General features: G+C 45.8%; 1 protein-coding gene across 3 annotated transcripts in view; it reads left to right on the forward strand.

The window, feature by feature from the left end:
* Positions 1-18,772, forward strand: part of tox3 (TOX high mobility group box family member 3) — a 133,082-nt gene that overhangs the window by 87,294 nt on the left and 27,016 nt on the right. For all 3 annotated transcript variants that reach the window (XM_085991443.1, XM_085991442.1, XM_085991444.1), the window contains one exon: positions 16,664-16,915. In XM_085991443.1, the coding sequence (XP_085847569.1) occupies positions 16,664-16,915 (252 nt within the window). The remainder of the gene's footprint in view (positions 1-16,663; positions 16,916-18,772) is intronic.

Genomic DNA, 18,772 nt, shown 5'->3' on the forward strand with positions numbered 1-18,772 from the left:
GATATGCGGGGAAGTGGGTATGCGTCCAGCTGGGTGTACCGGTTTATGGTTTGGCTGTAGTCGATGACCAGGCGATTTTTATTGCCGGTCTTAACGACTATGACCTGGGCACGCCAGGGGCTGTTGCTCCTCTCGATGATGCCCTCCTTCAGGAGACGCTGCACCTCAGAGCTAATAAAAGCTCTGTCCCCGGCGCTGTATCGCCTGCTCTTGGTGGCGACGGGTTTACAGTCGCGGGTGAGGTTAGCGAACAGGGAGGGGGGCGGGACCTTGAGGGTGGATAGGCCGCAGGTGGTATGCGGTGGGCGGTTTAAAGGCTGCTGGTTGTCGACTGTGAGTGGGGGGAGGGGTCCACCGTATGCCAAAGTGACACTTTGAAGGTGGGATTGGAAGTCCAGCCCTAGTAGGACAGCAGCGCAGAGCTGGGGCAGGACGAGGAGTTTAAAATTTTTATACTCCGTGCCCCTAACCGACAGGGTCACAACACAGTAGCCGCTGATGTCTGTAGAATGGGACCTCGACGCCATCGAGATCCGGTTGCGCGTTGGCCGGACAGTGAGGGAGTAGTGGCTCACCGTGTCTGGATGGATGAAACTCTCCGTGCTTCCGCTGTCGAACAGGCAGGTCGTGGCGTGGCCGTTTACTTTGATGTCCATCATTGACTTGGACAGGTGATGCGGGCGAGCTTGGTCCAGTGTGACGGAGGCTAGTGTATGGCTGAGCGAGCTGCTGTAGTCTGTGGGTGAGGCGGTGGTCGGGTCTGGAGACAAGGTGGCGGTCGAGTGTGGTGGACAAAATGGCGGCGCCCACGAGGTTGAATAAAATGGCGGAGGAGATGGCCGCCCCCACAACTCACATGAGGCACTGCTGGCGTCGGTGGCCTTGATCAAAGATGGCCACCCCCACGACTCACACGAGGGGATACTGGCATCTGTGGCCTTGATGAAAGATGGCCGCCCCCACAACTCGCATGAGGCACTGCTGGCGTCTGTGGCTCTCCCCCTGCAGGCCTTAGCGAAGTGGCCTTTCTTGTGGCAATCGGAGCAAGTCGTGTTTCTTGCAGGGCAGCGCGTCCTCGGGTGTTTCGCCTGGCCACAGAAGAAGCAGCCGGCGGCCCGATCGCGGGGCTCCGATGTTGCAGCCGGTACCGGGGGTGGCGGTCCCGATTGGTTCTGGGACGCCGACGCTGAGGTAGGTCCCAGAGGCGGCGGTGCGAGGGGTATTGCGGCCGGGGTCGGGCCGGAGTCCCAGGGTCACGCAGCACAGTACCTGGAATACGCCTCGAGGTCCCGATGGGCCACTTCCAGAGAGCGAGTGAGGGCTGCAGTTGTATTCAGGTCGAGGTTCTTTGATTCGAGCAGTCTTTGCCGTGAGTAGTCGGACCGAAGGCCTTTCACGAAGGCATCGCGGATATTCCCTTCAGTATTTTCTGCAGCCGTTACAGCTTTAAAGTCACAGTCCCTGCCGAGTGATTGTAGCGCCCGTAAAAATTCATCTACAGACTCTCCTGGCTGTTGCGAGCGGGATCTTAGGAGATGTCTGGCATACATAGAGTTTACCGGGCTCCGGTACTGCTCTTTCAGCAGGTTGAGGGCGTCCTCGTATGTAGTAAGGTCCTGGATGAGTGCAAATACTTTAGGGCTCACTTGGGCGGTCAGAACTCTTAGTTTGGATCCCGGAGGCACGCCGGATTCTCCCAGGTAGGATTCGAAACAGCTCAGCCAGTGTTTGAAGTCGAGGGCTGAGTTCGCTGCCTGTGGGTTTAGATCCAGGTACGGCGGTCGGAGGGCTCGCAGCCAGGCCGGCTGCTGTGGCTGTTGTAGCTGGCCATTTGGCTGGTCGTTTGGCTGCTCCGATCCACTCATTTCAAAATTTAGCCAATAAAATTGATATACCTATCAATTCATCCAATGAAAAGCGACGAGTTAAGATAGTAACTATAGGTTTTTATTGGCTAAATAACAGAGCCCACCCTCGTGGGTGATCGGGTCCAACAAGGAGGAATACCAGCCAGTCGACCACCTTTATACCTGGGCAAGCAGGCGGAGTCATGGGCGGAGTCAGCTGTGGTCAGCCCAGGTATAACAGCGTGACAAGAGGTGACCTTGTGTAGTGATACAACAGTGTAAACAGTGATAACCATAGTGTAACGATATAAACAGTGATAACCATAGTGTAACGATAGTGAACGATAAAAGTGGTTTACCACATTCCCTTATTACAAGCCTCAACTATTTCCTGATTGATACTCCGTCCAACAGAGTTGCAACTGTTCGGAGGCCTATAGACTACGCCCACTAGTGTTTTTTTCCCCTTATTATTCCTTATCTCCACCCAAACTGTTTCATTATCCTGATCTTTTGACCCAATATCATTTCTCTGTATTACAGTGATTCCTTCCTTTATTAACATAGCCACCCCACCTCCCCTTCCTTCCTGCCTGTCCTTCCTGATCGTTAAATAACCTGGTATGTTTAATTCCCAGGCATTGTCACCCTGCAGCCATGTTTCTGTAATGGCCACAAGATCATACCCATATGTAGTTATTTAAGAACATAAGAACATAAGAAATAGGAGCAGGAGTAGGCCAATCGGCCCCTCGAGCCTGCTCCACCATTCAATAAGATCATGGCTGATCTGATCCTAACCTCAAATCTTCTATCACTCTGCATCCACCCGAACCCATGTGATCTCCCGGGAGAGGCGAAAAACCAGATAAAGACCCAATGGCCAATTTGGGAGAAAAAAATCTGGGAAATTCCTCTCCGACCCATCTAGGCGATCGAAATTCTTCCAGGAGATCACTCTGTCCCTATATTTTCTACAGTACTTACCTTCTGTAAAGGCGATCTCCACCCCAGCCAGGAACAGGAATAAAACCATCTCCTGAAATCTAACAGAATTAGAACACAGTAGGAGCAGAGCAAGGCTACACGGCCCCTGGGCCCGCTCCACTACCCACAGGGCCATGACCATTCCGAACCCAGACTCATGTCCAATTTCCTGCCCGCTCCCCGTAACCCTTTATTCCCTTTACTTCTAGGAAACTATCTATTTCTGTTTTAAATTTATTTAATGATGTAGCTTCCACAGCTTTCTGGGGCAGCAAATTCCACAAACCTACCACCCTCTGAGTGAAGAAGTTTCTCCTCATCTCAGTTTTGAATGAGCAGCCCCTTATTTTAAGATTATGCCCCCTAGTTCTAGTTTCACCCATCATTGGGAACATCCTCACCGCATCCACCCGATCAAGCCCCTTCACAATCTTATATGTTTCAATAAGATCGCCTCTCATTCTTCTGAACTCCAATGAGTAGAGTCCCAATCTACTCAACCTCTCCTCATATGACCACCCCCTCATCCCCGGGATTAACCGAGTGAACCTTCTTTGTACTGACTCGAGAGCAAGTATGTCTTTTCTTAAGTATGGACACCAAAACTGTATGCAGTATTCCAGGTGCGGCCTCACCAATACCTTGTACAACTGCAGCAATACCTCCCTGTTTTTATATTCCAACCCCCTAGCAATAAAAGCCAACATTCCATTGGCCTTCTTAATCACTTGCTGCACCTGCATACTAACTTTTTGAGTTTCGTGCACCAGGACCCCCAGATCCCTTTGTACTACAGTACTTTCCAGTTTCTTGCCATTAAGATAATAACTTGCTCTATGATTTTTCCTGCCAAAGTGCATAACCTCACACTTTCCAGTATTGTATTCCATCTGCCAAATCTCTGCCCACTTACTTAGCCTGTCTATGTCCCTTTGCAGGTTTTTTATGTCCTCCTCACTCACTACTTTCCCTCCCATCTTTGTATCATCTGCAAACTTTGATATGTTACACTCGGTCCCCTCCTCCAAATCGTTAATATAGATTGTAAAGAGTTGGGGACCCAGCACTGACCCCTGCGGAACACCACTAGTTACTGGTTGCCAATCTGAGAACGAACCATTTATCCCAACTCTCTGCTTTCTGTTAGAGAGCCAATCCTCCACCCACGCCAGAATATTACCCCCAATCCCGTGATTTTTTATCTTGAGCAATAATCTTTTGTGTGGCACCTTGTCAAATGCCTTTTGGAAGTCTAAATACACTACGTCCACTGTGCCATTAACTCGTCTATTTTGTTACGAATGCTACGTGCATTCAGATAGAGAACTTTCAAAGATGTTTTGTGACACTTAGTTCCTGCTTTTGCCCTTTTTATTACTTTACCTTTTACTCCATACCTTCTGCCCCTTCCTGACACGCTCTGGTTTTTAATTTCCCCACTGCTACCTAAGTCTATGACCTTCTCTGTTGTCATTTTTATTATTTGCTCTCTAGGAACCTCACCCCCACTAGTTAGTTTAAAGCCCTCTCTACAGCCCTAGTTATATGATCCGCCAGGACTCTAGTCCCAGCACTGGCCAAGTGAAGTCCGTCCCAACGGAACAGCTCCCTCCTGCCCCAGTACTGGTGCCAGTGTCCCAGGAAGCAAAACCCATTTCTCCCACACCTGTCTTTGAGCCACGCATTTAACACTCTAATTTTATTTGTCCTAGCCAAATTTGCTCGTGGCTTAGGTAATAATCCGATTATTACCCTTGAGGTTCTGTTTTTTTAATTTAAACATGGACAAAGGAGCTGAATTCCAGAGGTGAGGTGAGAATGACTGCCCTTGACATCAAGGCAGCATTTGACCGAGTCTGGCATCAAAGAGCCCTAGTAAAATTGGTCAATGGGAATCAGGAGGAAAACGCTCCACTAGCTGGTGTCATACCTAACACAAAGAAAGATGGTTGTGGTGGTTGAAGGTCAATCATCACAGCCCCAGGACATCGCTGCAGGCATTCCTCAGGGCAGTGTCCTGGGCCCAACGATCTTCAGCTGCTTCATCAATGACCTTCCCTCCAACATAAGTTCAGAAATGGGGATGTTCACTGATGATTGCACAGTGTTCAGCGCCATTCACAACTCCACAGATAATGAAACAGTCCATGCCCGCATGCAACAAGACCTGGACGACGTTCAGGCTTAGGCTGATAAGTGGCAGGTAACATTCGCGCCACAGAAGTGCCAGGCAATGACTATCTCCAACAAGCGAGAGTCTAACCATCTCCCCTTGACATTCAATGGCATTACCATCGCTGAGTCCCCCACTTTCAACATCCTGGGGGTTACCATTAACCAGAAACTTAACTGGACCAGCCACATAAATACTGCGGCGAGTGTCTCACTTCCTGACTCCCCAAAGCCTTTCCACCATCTACAAGGCACAAGTCAGGAGTGTGATGGAATACTCTCCACTTGCCTGGATGGGTGCTGCTCCAACAACACTCAAGAAGCTCGACACCATCCAGGACAAAGCAGCCCGCTTGATTGGCACCCTATCCACCACCTTAAACATTCACTCCCTCCACCACTGGCGTACTGTGGCTGCAGTGTGTACCATCTACAAGATGCACTGCAGCAACTCGCCAAGGCTTCTTCAGCAGCACCTCCCAAACCCGCAACCTCTTCCACCTAGAAGAACAAGGGCAGCAGGCGCATGGGCACACCACCACCTCCAAGTTCCCCTCCAAGTCACACACCATCCTGACTTAGAAGTATATCGCCGATCCTTCATCGTCGCTGGGTCAAAATCCTGGAACTCTCTACCTAACAGCACTGTGGGAGTACCATCACCACACGGACTGCAGCGGTTCAAGAAGGCGGATCACCACCACCTTCTCACGGGCAACTAGGGATGGGCAATAAATGCTGGCATTGCCAACTATGCCCTGATCCCATAAACAAATGAATAAAAACAACTCGGTTTTCTGAATCGGTTGAGGCATCCCCCCCAGAAGCAACACCGGCATATTCAAAGCCATTGGACCACCAGGATCAATACTGAGTACACCATGGGACTGCTGAAGCAGAGGATCGGGTGTCTCGACGGCTCTGGGGGCTCCCTTCAATGTGCCCCACAAAGAATCGCCATTTGGAGGAGACAGAGCTACAGCTGCAGTTCTCATTGGACGAAAAAGACCAGGGAGAAGGCAAAGAAGCAGCAGATGAAGGAGGACCACCTCAGTACCTTGCAGCAAAAGATGTGAGGGATGAGTGGCTGCACTCTCCAAGGTAGGCTGCAGATTGTTGGTGCCATGCGAGATGCCACCACACAGGCTGGAAGCGGACTCCTCCACACTTTTAGCCATAGTGCTGAATCTCTTTGACAGGTCTTCTAAATACCACAATAACAACTTGTATTTATATAGCACCTCTAACATAGTAAAACATCTCGAGGTGCTTCAAACAAAATTTGACACCGAACTACATAAGGAGATATTGGGACAGGTGACCAAAAGCTTGGTCAAAGAGGTAGATTTTAAGGAGCGTCTTAAAGAAGGTGAGAGAGGTAAAGAGGCAGTGAGGTTTAGGGAGGGAATTCCAGAGCTTACAGCCTAGGCAGCTGAAGGCAAGCCCACCAATGGTGGAGCAATGAAAATCGGAGATGCGCAAGAGGCCATAATTGGAGGAGTGCTGAGATCTCAGAGGGTTGCAATACCTGGTATAACTGCTTGTGAGAGTTCTCATTTCTGTCCTACTCAGCAGAGCTGGAGATGACATTGTCCTCCAACAAGCTCTCTCCTGGGCTGTCCCTGTGCCAATACCTGCTGTTACATACGTGTTGGGGGCGATTCACCACATGCAGAACCCTGTGGCTCACTATTTAACCCACGCAGAGTGCCAGTGTCTGTGCTGGTGCTTGGGAGAGATGGAATGCACGATCTTGCATCTTCAGGACAATTGCCCTTCTCTGAGGTGTCTTCTGCAGCGTCCAGGTGCTGAGAAGGGCCTAAAGGAAAGAGCAAAGGTTCAAAAGTTAGGATGGCACTGAGAGGCTGAGCATTAGCAGGTAAACATTTTGAAAATGCAGCTTGAAATTGTGAAGCTTGCTGAATAGTTGTTGAACTGAATGAAGGGCTACAAGTGATATGCAGACACCTTGCTCAGATAAGCCATCAACCTCGCCTTCTCCGATACCCATGGCTTTGCCCAGGCCACTAATCTCCAGAGCTTTGTGCTCTACTTGGATGAGGACTATGATGGTGGGTAGTCCTCCCCAGATCTTGATCCTCTCCTTAGCATTATGTGCTGTTTTGTCCTACAAAAATAGAAGGCGAGAGTTAGCGAGTGGCTATTGAAAAGATAAGTATAACTGTGTATGGATTGTGCATATAGTGCATGTGCTGAGAGGTGGAGAAGAAGCGAGATGGAATGAGGATGTGGAGGTGGTGAACGCAAAGCCAAGTGTGTGTAATGTGAATTGAGGAAGCAGTAGTAGGAGTGGTTGGTGGTTGTTCAATTGCGAGGATGTGAGAAGAGAAGAGGTGTTGGTGTGTGGTGTCAAGACAGCAAAGGAAGAGGTGAGTGTTCCTGGAATGAGAAAGGCAGATGTTGCAGTGTTTCCTTTTATGTTTGCAAATTTGTACTTAAGTTTGCACTGGTGCAATATTGGGTGGTCTTCTGAAGGTGAGGTTAAGGCGCAATGTTGGAAGAGGCCATATGGAGCTGCATTTTACATCGAACCTCTGTTATACCTTACATGGGGCAGCTGATACTGCCCAAAGTGGAAATTTGTTTCACTTACCAGCATGGTGACTACTCTCATTTTTGATGGTGCAGTATTTTGTGGTAAATATTTGCTTATCAATAGTACGTTAGGAAGGCTGTCTCATTTGTGCAAGTGCTTCACCAGCTATTGACCACCACCACACAGTGTGGTGTATGTAACCTGTTCCACCTTAAGAGAACTTAAGCCTGTTCCACCTTAAGAGATGTACTACTTTCTCTGGCTGCTGTATACGTAATACCAGTGGTGACCACCGGTATATAAGTACTGTGTAGTGATACTGTATTTAGTATAGTCCTGACCTCCAACTAGTAAAGACCTGTTGAACTTTATTCTTGTAGTCTGTGTCAGTAATTAATCTTAATACAACTGGAACACACAGACTTAACAGTGGCGACGAGTCCGATTCTTACCCTGCGGCAGTTTATATCCACGGTGGCTTCGTCCACAGAACGGGCGTCGAAGAGAGGCATCCACCCTCATCACCCTGCTGGAAGACACGTCGCGCGGCAGGCATCGAGAACCCGGAGTGTAGAAGACATCCTGAACTCGAAGCCTCCATCAGCGGCAGTCAGCTATCTTCTTTCTACCTCGGTGGCGGGTAAGCCGGTCAGCGACGCGATCAGAAAGTCGGCCGCGTTGGCTGTACAGACGGGGGGAGGAAGACGGAGGAATAAGGGCGGTGAGATCGATCGCGACCGGAGATAAGGGTCGGGCCGCTTTCGGGCCAAAAAAAAAGGCGCAGCGTCTGGGGCGACTGAAGGCGCGAGAGCCGCGGTGAAGGCGAACGCAGCCGGTGCTAATAACCGGGCTGCAAGAAGGGCTGCGAGGCGCGACATCGGGGAAGCGCGAATGCCCGAGGGAGCCGCGGTGAAGCAGAGACAGCGTCGGGGGAGTTACTAACCGCTGGGAAAGGGGAGCAGCAGCGGCACGCCAAACGCCATTGCAGCCAGTGGGTGAAGACTGCCAAGCGCGGGAAAACCACCATTTTGTAGGCGGAGGACGAAGACAAGAGCGGGAAGCCGCCATCTTGGGATAAAATAAATTGCAACGATGCCTAAACATGGGAACATTGATACCTTTGATGGCGACATCGAAGATTGGGCCATGTATGTAGAACGCATACAAAATTATTGTAAAGCAAATAAAATCCCAGATGCAGAGAAAGCACTAATGTTATTGAACTTAATGGGTGCGAAGACATACGGGCAATTGAAACACCTTTTATCACCAGATGAACCGGCGGATAAGACGTTCGAGGAGATTGTTACTGTCCTGAAAAATCATCTAAACCCCACACCGCTGATGCTAGCGGAATGATTTAAATTTTACAGCAGAAGGCAGCTGAAGGATGAAAGCAATGCTGAATATTAAATGGAATTGCGTAAGCTGGCAAAGTACTGTCAGTTTGGAACGGGACTGACAGACGCGCTAAGAGATAAATTTGTGTGTGGATTATTAAAAGAAGATACACAAAAGCGACTGCTCGAGGAGAATGAGCTGACGCTTGAGAAAGCGGTCACTATGCAGCAGCACACGAAGCCGCAGCGAGAGGCACGGCAGTAATGCAGCTACGGTCACCGGAACACAGTACAAATAAATTGGGTTTGAGTACTGTAAAATGTTATCGTTGTGGAAAGACAACACACGATCAGAACCAGTGTTGGTTTAAAAACCAAGAATGCAGAACGTGTGGCAGACTTGGCCACATAGCTAAAGTATGCCGGTCAGGAAAGAAGACCAGCAACAAAAAATCACCGCAAGGAAAATACATAAAGGTGCACAAGGTGACAAAGACCAGTTCGAACGAACAGAAGTCAGATTCAGACGCTAGCAGTAATGAACTGGGTAGCTTAAGAGTACACAACGTTGGTAAGGATGCAGATCTCCAGACAATTTGGGTCACTCTTCAGATAGCAGGAGTCAAGTAAAGATGGAATTGGACACTGGATCGGCATTGACGGTCATGAATAAGAAAGATTACAAAAGGTTATTCGAACATATTCCCCTACGGGATACGGAGATAATATTGAAAACATACACGGGGCAAAGAGCGTACCCCATCGGAAAGATAGAGGTAAAAGTGGTCCACAAGGGCGAAGAAAGCCAAGTAATGGACTTATATGTGCTACCTGAAGGAGGCCCACCACTACTGGGACGGGAGTGGATTAGGAAAATGAATATGGACTGGCACTCCTTAAAAGCACTAACGGTAGATTCCGGGGAAACAGATGTCAAACCTAAACGATTGTCCAAAATATTGGATGATGCTAAAGAGGTGTTCCAGCAAGGACTGGGAACACTGAAAGGAATTACGGCAAACATCAAGATTGATGAACATGCACAACCAAAATTTTTCAAAGCCAGACCGGTACCCTATGCAATACGACCTACTGTAGAAGCGGAACTGGAAGCGCTAGAACGTTCAGGTGTACTGTCTAAGGTAGATTGGAGTGAGTGGGCTATGCCCATTGTTCCCGTTATGAAACGTCCTTCGAGCAACAAGCCAGGAGAACCAGGGAAGGTTCGCATCTGTGGAGATTTCAAGATCACCGTTAATCCGGTGCATCACACGGTGCAGTATCCGCTTCCGCGGATTGAGGATATTTTTGCTTCGTTGTCTGGCGGGAAACACTTCACCAAGATAGACCTGGCGCAGGCGTACTTGCAGATGGAGGTTGATGAAGAGTCACGCCAGTACCTCACGATCAACACGCATAGAGGTTTGTACCGGTATAATAGGCTGGTTTTTGGAGTGGCATCGGCTCCGGCAATTTGGCAGAGGGCCATGGAGCAGGTATTACAGGGACTTCCAGGCACACAATGTTACCTGGACGATATTCTGATTACAGGTGATGGTGATGAAGAACACCTCGCAAACTTGGAACTGGTGCTCAACAGACTGAAAGAGTATGGACTTAGAGTTAATCGGCAGAAATGTGAGTTCTTTCAGAAGCGGATCTCGTACTGTGGTCATGTCATTGACCGGGAGGGGCTTCATAAGTCTCCTGACAAGATAGAGGCAGTTGTAAAGGCTCCCGCTCCGGATAATGTCTCTCAGTTGAGGTTGTTTCTGGGATTGATTAACTATTACCATAAGTTTCTACCGAATCTATCCACGGTACTGCACCCACTGAACGCTCTTTTACAGAAGGGGGTACCATGGGAATGGAGCGAAAACTGTAAGAAGGCATTTCGCAAAAGCAAAGAATTGATCACCTCAGGAAGTGTTGGCTCACTTCAACCCGACACTGCCTATTCGGTTGGCTTGTGATGCTTCTCCATATGGTATTGGGGCAGTACTCTCACACAAGTTGCCAAATGGCACGGAAAGGCCAGTCGCGTTTGCATCCAGATCATTGACCTCCGCTGAGCGCAACTATGCGCAGATCGATAGGGAGGCTCTCAGCCTTGTATGGGGAGTGAAGAAGTTTAATCATTACCTGCAGGGCCAAAAATTCACACTTCTGACAGACCATCAGCCGTTGGTATCCATTTTTAACCCTAAGAAGGGTGTTTCGGTGATGACAGCACAGCGACTCCAGAGATGGTCCCTTTTCCTAGGGGCACATCAATATCAAATAGAATTCAAAGGTACAAAGCAGCATGGCAATGCTGATGGGCTGTCGCGCCTGCCACTACCTGAAGCAGAAGAGACGACGAAAGTTGACCCTGTTGAGTTATTTCATTCGACCATCATCGAGTGTTTACCAGTCACCAATGCAAGTATTGAAAGAGAAACCAGGAACGACCCGACACTGTCCCGAGTTTACGAGGTGACAGTGAAGGGATGGCCAACACATGGTGATCCTCTGTTACCGGCATTCTCGGCAAGGTGAGACCAGCTGTCCGTCTGCCATGGTACTTTAATGTACGGGACAAGAGTGATTATTCCTCCCAAGTTACGGGAAAGAGTTCTAAAGGAACTGCATGAAGGTCATCTGGGGGGAGTTAAGATGAAAAGTTTTGCTAGGGCTTATGTATGGTGGCCGGGCATTGACCAACAGGTAGAGGAGTTGACAAAAAGCTGCGCTGGGTGCCAAAAAGTGCAAAATGCACCTCCGATCGCACCGCTACACCCATGGGAATGGCCTTCAGCCCCATGGCAACGCGTACATATTGACTTTGCTGGTCCATTCATGGACTCCATGTTCCTAATTGCGGTGGACGCACATTCCAAATGGCCAGAAGTGATCAAGATGAATACCACTACTTTAGAAAAGACAATTGCGGTGTTGAGAACAATATTCGCAAGGAACGGATTGCCAGAACAGATATGTTCGGACAACGGACCACAGTTCGTGTCGGAAGAATTCCAAAAATTCTTAAAGAAGAATGGGGTGAAACATTATACCTCTGCCCCATATCATCCGGCGACAAACGGGTTGGCCGAGAGATTTGTCCAAACATTCAAAAAGGCAATAAAGGCCATGAACGATGATCAGATTCCGTTACAACACAAGGTGGACAACTTCCTAATGGCATATCGAAACGCCGCTCATGCAGTGACTAACCAAAGTCCTGCCATGATGTTTTATAACAGGAGGTTGCGGTCCAGGTTGGACTTGTTAAAACCAAATGTGCGGAGGGAAGTGGAAAACAAACAGTTCCGGCATATTAATAACAAGTCCACTCGAAGTTTCGACGTAGGACAACCAGTGTTGGCAAGGGGCTATGGAAACGAAAAATGGCAGTCCAGAACAATTCGGGCCAGACAAGGACCTCTGATGTACACAGTAGATATTGGTAACAATGTGATAAGGCGTCATGCGGATCAACTGGTAGAATCAAGAGCAAGGGTCGAAACCATGGTTGCGACAGAGACAACTGTGGAAGACGTTAATGAACCTGAAGCATCTACCTCGGCAGGACTGTACCTGATGATGACGTCCAAAACATAGGAAACCAACAAGAAGAGTCACCTCAGCAACAAGAATCAGAGACCACTGAAAGGCGTTATCCAAACCGAATCAGAAGGCCTCCTGAGAGACTGAACCTTTGAACTGTTTATACCTGAAGTTATTATATGTATATATGTTATGATGTTATGTTAAATGGGGATATGACTGTTAAGCTAAAAAGGGAGGATTGTGGTGTATGTAACCTGTTCCACCTTAAGAGAACTTAAGCCTGTTCCACCTTAAGAGATGCACTACTTTCTCTGGCTGCTGTATACGTAATACCGGTGGTGACCACCGGTATATAAGTACTGTGTAGTGATATTGTATTTAGTATAGTCCTGACCTCCAACTAGTAAAGACCTGTTGAACTTTATTCTTGTAGTCTGTGTCAGTAATTAATCTTAATACAACTGGAACACACAGACTTAACACACAGCATCTTAAAACCCCTGATATATTCACTCACAGCATTGATTTTTGAATTTGAATCCAGTCCTCTCAGTCTGCCTTTGCACAATGATGATTCCACTTGTGGTACAAATGTCAGTCTGAGTTTAAAACTGTGTGGAAAGCATTTAGCTCTGTAGCTAAAGGTTTAGACAGGTTCGAATTTTTGAATTTTAAAACAGTCATCATTTTTACCAAGAGCTCAGTGAACAGGGTAGAGGACAGACTGATAGTAACACACTTGAAGGTGTGAGACATTGGGATATTCACATTCTTCTTTGACATGCTCCAAAGCAATCGTGAAGGTTGTAAGGCCACTGATAATCCAATGCTTTCTTATTCATTATTGCCTACTTAATAATTATAATATATTGCAGCCATAAATTTTCTGATTATGTGATGCAGACTATCTCTCGGCAAACCTGTAATAGTGACATAAGAATCATTAATCTATGAGTGTAAACTTCACTGCACACCATGAAGTGGAGCACATTGACTATCAATATCAGCACCGACAGCCCTCCCAGGCACAGAAACTGACTTCAAACTGCATAAAGCCACTCCATAAGGTTCAATATATAATAGCACATCATCATATGATGGCTAACAACCACTTGAGCTTCATGCCTGCAGTTCATGACATCATGTAAGATTACTGCCTTGTAATCACTCTCGGGTATCCATTGTTCTCAACACAATCAATTCATCAGTGCAGCTCTGCCTACGCACCTTTTGAGCTGCTGTCATTTCATATTCAGACTAGCATTGGCATTCTGGGCATGTTTCTCTACCAGATTTTGAAGTTAGTCTACATATAATTTTGAAGAAATGTTAACTAGTGATAGCGTTTTGCTTTAATCCACAATGACAGACAAATGGCTTATCTATGTAAAATCCTATTAGGCTACTCTGTTCATTTTAATATCTATAAAACCCAGTACAGTAAATAGATTCAGTGACAGATTAATACTGATTGTAGGCCCATTCTGGGTTCCAGATTTTAAATCAAACATTATAGTTCATTTTAATACAGAACACATTTGCAATAGGTCAAGGCTTTGCAAAATAATAATTGTCATTCCTGTATCAACAAGACGCATCTGCACTGTTTATATACAGCCATCAGAATCGAATGTCTAAGGTACATGCTCTTGTGTCTACATTATTAATTTAGAGCAATTAAACTTTAATCACAAGCAAATGTTTTCAAATGCAGATTTAAACAAGCCAAGCAGTTATTTTTATCTGAAGTGACACTAATAGAAGCTACACTGTGCTGATATTTGTAGTGTGTTCTCATAGACACTATCAGTCTGGCACCTTATCATTTTTGGTTTAGGAGAAATAATGACAGCTGACAGCTTCTGTATGCAAGCAGAGCTTTCTTTTTTCTTCATTGAATTTTTGACACTTTTCAAGCAGTTATTAATTTCTTATAATCATTAACAACTTGAGCGGTGATTATGTTTAGTAGGAGATAAGATTTTTCATTAACTGTGAATTGTTCAGTGTTATTATAAGAGGTGCATAAAAACAGCTAGCAGTAAATGTAATTGTATTCTGTGCATGGATTATGTACAAAGGCAGTGTGCAAATGTACTTAATTTACTGCCGAGAATAGTATCCAATTCCAGATTTGAATGGGTGTATTTATACTGCACCAAGTGAATTGAGCTAATTGCTTCTGAGTTGATATCCCCTCCATCACAAAGTCTACCTATTTGCACCACCATAACAACATCCAGCTTCACCCCTATCTTGGTCTATCTGCTGCTAAAACCCTAATCCATGCCTTTGTCACAGCCAAACATAACTATTCCAATGCTCCCCTAGTTAGCTTCCCATCCGCTTCCCAACCACCACCTTAAACATCCCATAAACTTCAGCTCAGCCAAAACTCTGCTGCTGATATCCTATCCCCCACCAAGACCCACTCGCCTATCACCCTGCCCTTGCTGCCCTATGTTGGCTCTTAATCTCCCAATCCCTCAAATTTAACATTCACACCCATGGCTCGTAATTTGCGGTCAGCGGTGAAGCAAAGGCGCTTCACACTTTGTAATGGGAATTCCTAGTGCAATGCTGCAGTGACGTCAACAAGCTGTCTAAGCTGCCAATCACATTGCAGAATACTCACAGGTAGGAAACCAGGAAATGAGAAGCTGCTTTTATCCAGACTTTTAAAAAAAGTTACAGAGAGCAAAACAAAGATTGGGACTCTCACATGGGGATAAGGTAGAAGCTAAAATATAATGAACAAACTTTTAAATTATTTTTTTAAGTTTAAAAAAAATTATCATAATGGAATTTTTTTTTCATAATGGAGAAATGTGACATCTCATAAATATAAAATTAATTTTTCAGGGCCAGAATGTTTGTTTACCAGTCAATATACTGTTAAGAACCCAGTTACACCTAATCCAACAAGGCTTAACATTTAATGGGGTATTTAACAGCGATATTACTACAGAAAAACCCACGCTTTCATCAGTTTCACTAGTTTCACTGATTACACTGATTGCCGGCTATGAGATGGGGGATGGGGGGGAGCGGGGGGAGCGTCCACAGCGCAACCTGTGTCGGAGCAGTGAGTGACTGACCGCAACTTCAGAATTTCTGCGTTTAGACGCGCATGTGCTACATCCTGAAGTTGTGGTCAGTTTCAAGGGGTAATGACGGCAAATGCTGGTGGGTCGCCATCATTACCCACCGCAAATTCTGGGCCCATATGTCTAAATCCCTCCATGGCTTCACGCTCCCTATTTTTGTACTCTTCTTCAGCACCTCAACCCCCATCAAGCCCTTTGTTCCTCTGACTCTGGCCTCTTGTGCATCCCTCTCCCCCTTTCTTTCTCAAAAGTCTAACCTGTTTAGTCTGCAATCCCTGCCTTCTGTTGTTTTATTCCTTACAAATCTCTGCAGTAATGTCCCACCCCATGTGCATTGCCATGGTTTTGTCTGATGCAATGGCACCATTGTTTGCTTTGGCGCTTTGTGAATAACAAACAGTTTTCAGCAGTTGTGAACTCCAGTGACCAGGCTTAGTAAGTGTATGACATGACAACAGAGCTGTTACATTTGATTGCATAAAGAGCAGCTGCAATCATATATCAGCATTGCTCATCAGTGCAGGTAGAATGTGGCTCACCCATCACCAGAATGTATAAACAATGAATTTTACAGTACTGTTTTGTAAACTTCCTGAGTAGGATCAGTGATATATGTTGAATTCATCTACAAAAGGCCACTAAGCACAGATAATTTAACTAATTTGGTAGCCACTAGAATGAAGCATTAGTGTCATATCACTTGTATGTTCAAATGCCTTGATAACCTAAGATTTTGTTGAATAGTATCACTTAACAGGTATTTAAACCTGCAGATAAGGAATCATGCTCATTTTGCTTGTCCAAATAGATCACTTGCCAGCTGAAGAGCAGCCATTATATCATAGAGATTTTGTTCTGAGCTGTGTTAAGTCTCACTGCAGACAAGTGCACTTTGATGCAGCTTCTGATGTGCAATGATTTCAGTCAGCGATGAGAACTTTTACCTTTTACTAATTGATAGTGCTGCTGGAGTAATAATGTAACTGTGTTCTGTTGTGTCAGGGAATACTAAATCTGCCTCGAGGCTTTACTTTTACTATTTGTCTTTGAAATCTTGTACTGAACTATTGCAGGCTGATTGTTTTCAATCTGTTCTCTCTTCAGACATTCCACACTCCAAGCCTTGGGGACGAGGAGTTTGAGATTCCACCCATAACTCCACCGCCAGAAACAGACCCCACTCTGGGACTAACAGATGTGGTGTCAGCTTTTCAAGGCCTTAATGATCCATTGCCCTCACAAGGAAATGAATTCACACCCCATTTTCCCCCACAAAGCCTGGACCTGCCTTCCATCACAATATCCAGAAGTATTATGGACCAAGATGGTGGACTCCTCAGCAACGGTTTGACTGTGGTAGGTGGAACTTAAATATAATTGTCTGGAAACAACCTTTTATTTCCAGCAGGGATTAGACATGGCTTTGAATGATGTTGACTATAACTTCTTGGACCAAAAAATGCATTCATACATAATATTAATAGATACCTTTATTGAATAATATATCCAATTTGTTGACATACAAACTAATACTTGCATTTATTTTGAACAAATGCAGCTATTCAGTGTTAATGTTCATGTGTGGTTACTGCAGTTAGAGTCTTTAATACAGTACTGATTTCCTGATGGTAGAAAAATAGACAGTAGTGAACTTGCCCCTGTGTTTCTAATTACTGTATTGTGACATTGCATGGACAAAAAAAGTTTACATTTACTGAAATAGTCAAATTGTGGTTCCACTGGTGACTTGGTGAGTGTAACCAATAATTAGCTGAGCCATACAGACCAGAAGGATCGCAGGTTCAATCCCCAATCTCTGCTGATCTCAACCCAGCAGCAGTAAGCGTGCTGGAATTGGCTTTAGTGACCTGAGTTAGGGAGTGGAACCAAGTTCCCCACAATGGATTGCTATCCAGCAACCCTTGCTAGAACTGCATGTGCGGACATCAAGTGAGGGCATAATAAAGCTTGGCTGTGATACCCCACAGTCAATTTGATTGCTGAAACTCACTATCAAAGCTCACACGTGAACACTGGAAACTCAACAAAGGTTTCAAGCCTTAAGGAGAGGGAAGAAAAATCAGTGAAAAAATAAAAGAATACTCCAGAGTAACTCGTAATTTCTACATATAGCTTGCCTTAATGTATTTGCTAAGAAATGTAAACTAAGCAGTAGTTGATTTACTCCTAGCTCTTTAATCAAAGATTTGGCTGACTTTATAAAAAGTTAATCTAAACTTGTGAATTATAAATGGCCTGATCAATCTTCAAACTCCCATACGCTTAATGATCTTTTAAATGGCAAAGAGAATTTTATTTGCTTTTAGCCTGGTTAAGTTCTTACAGATGTCTAATGTGTAACTACACACAATGGCTTACAGTTCTAAGTTGAAGATATGCAGTAGCAAATTGTACTGTGTACAGTTTTGGTCTCCTTACCTAAGGAAGGATATATTGCCTTAGAGGGAGTGCAACGAAGGTTCACTAGATTGACTCCTGGGAAGGGGGGAATTGTCCTATGAGGAGAGATTGAGTAGACTCGGCCTATATTCTCTAGTGTTTAGAAGAATGAGAGGCGTTCTCATTGAAACATACAAAATTCTTACAGGGCTTGACAGGGTAGATGCAGAGAGGATGTTTCCCCTGGCTGGAGAGTCTAGAACCAGGGGTCAGAGTCGCAGAATAAGGGGTCGGCCATTTAGGACTGAGATGAGGAGAAATTTCTTCACTCAAAGGGTTGTGCATCTTTGGAATTCTGTATCCCAGAGAGCTCTGGATGCTCGGTCGTTGAGTATATTTGAGACAGAGATCGATAGATTTTTGGATACTAAGGAAATCAAGGGATATGGGGACAGTGCAGGAAGGTGGAGTTCAGGTAGAAGATTAGCCATGATCTTACTGAATGGCAGAGCAGGCTCGAAGGGCCAAATGGCCTACTCCTGCTCCTATTTAATATGCTCTTAAAATGTCTCTGGTTATTTAAAAGGGCATTGCAACAAAATAGGTTTAAGAACATAAGAACATAAGAAATTTCTCCTCATCTCAGTCCTAAATGGTCGACCCCTTATTCTGAGACTGTGACCCATGGTTCTAGACTCCCCAGTCAGGGGAAACATCCTCCCTGCATCTACCCTGTCAAGCCCTGTAAGAATTTTCTATGTTTCAATGAGATCACCTCTCATTCTTCTAAACTCCAGAGAATATAGGCCTAGT

Source organism: Somniosus microcephalus, chromosome 6 (assembly GCF_052327205.1).
Source record: "Somniosus microcephalus isolate GS21.2 chromosome 6, FLI_Smic_1.0, whole genome shotgun sequence".
Classification (NCBI taxonomy): Eukaryota; Metazoa; Chordata; class Chondrichthyes; order Squaliformes; family Somniosidae; genus Somniosus; species Somniosus microcephalus.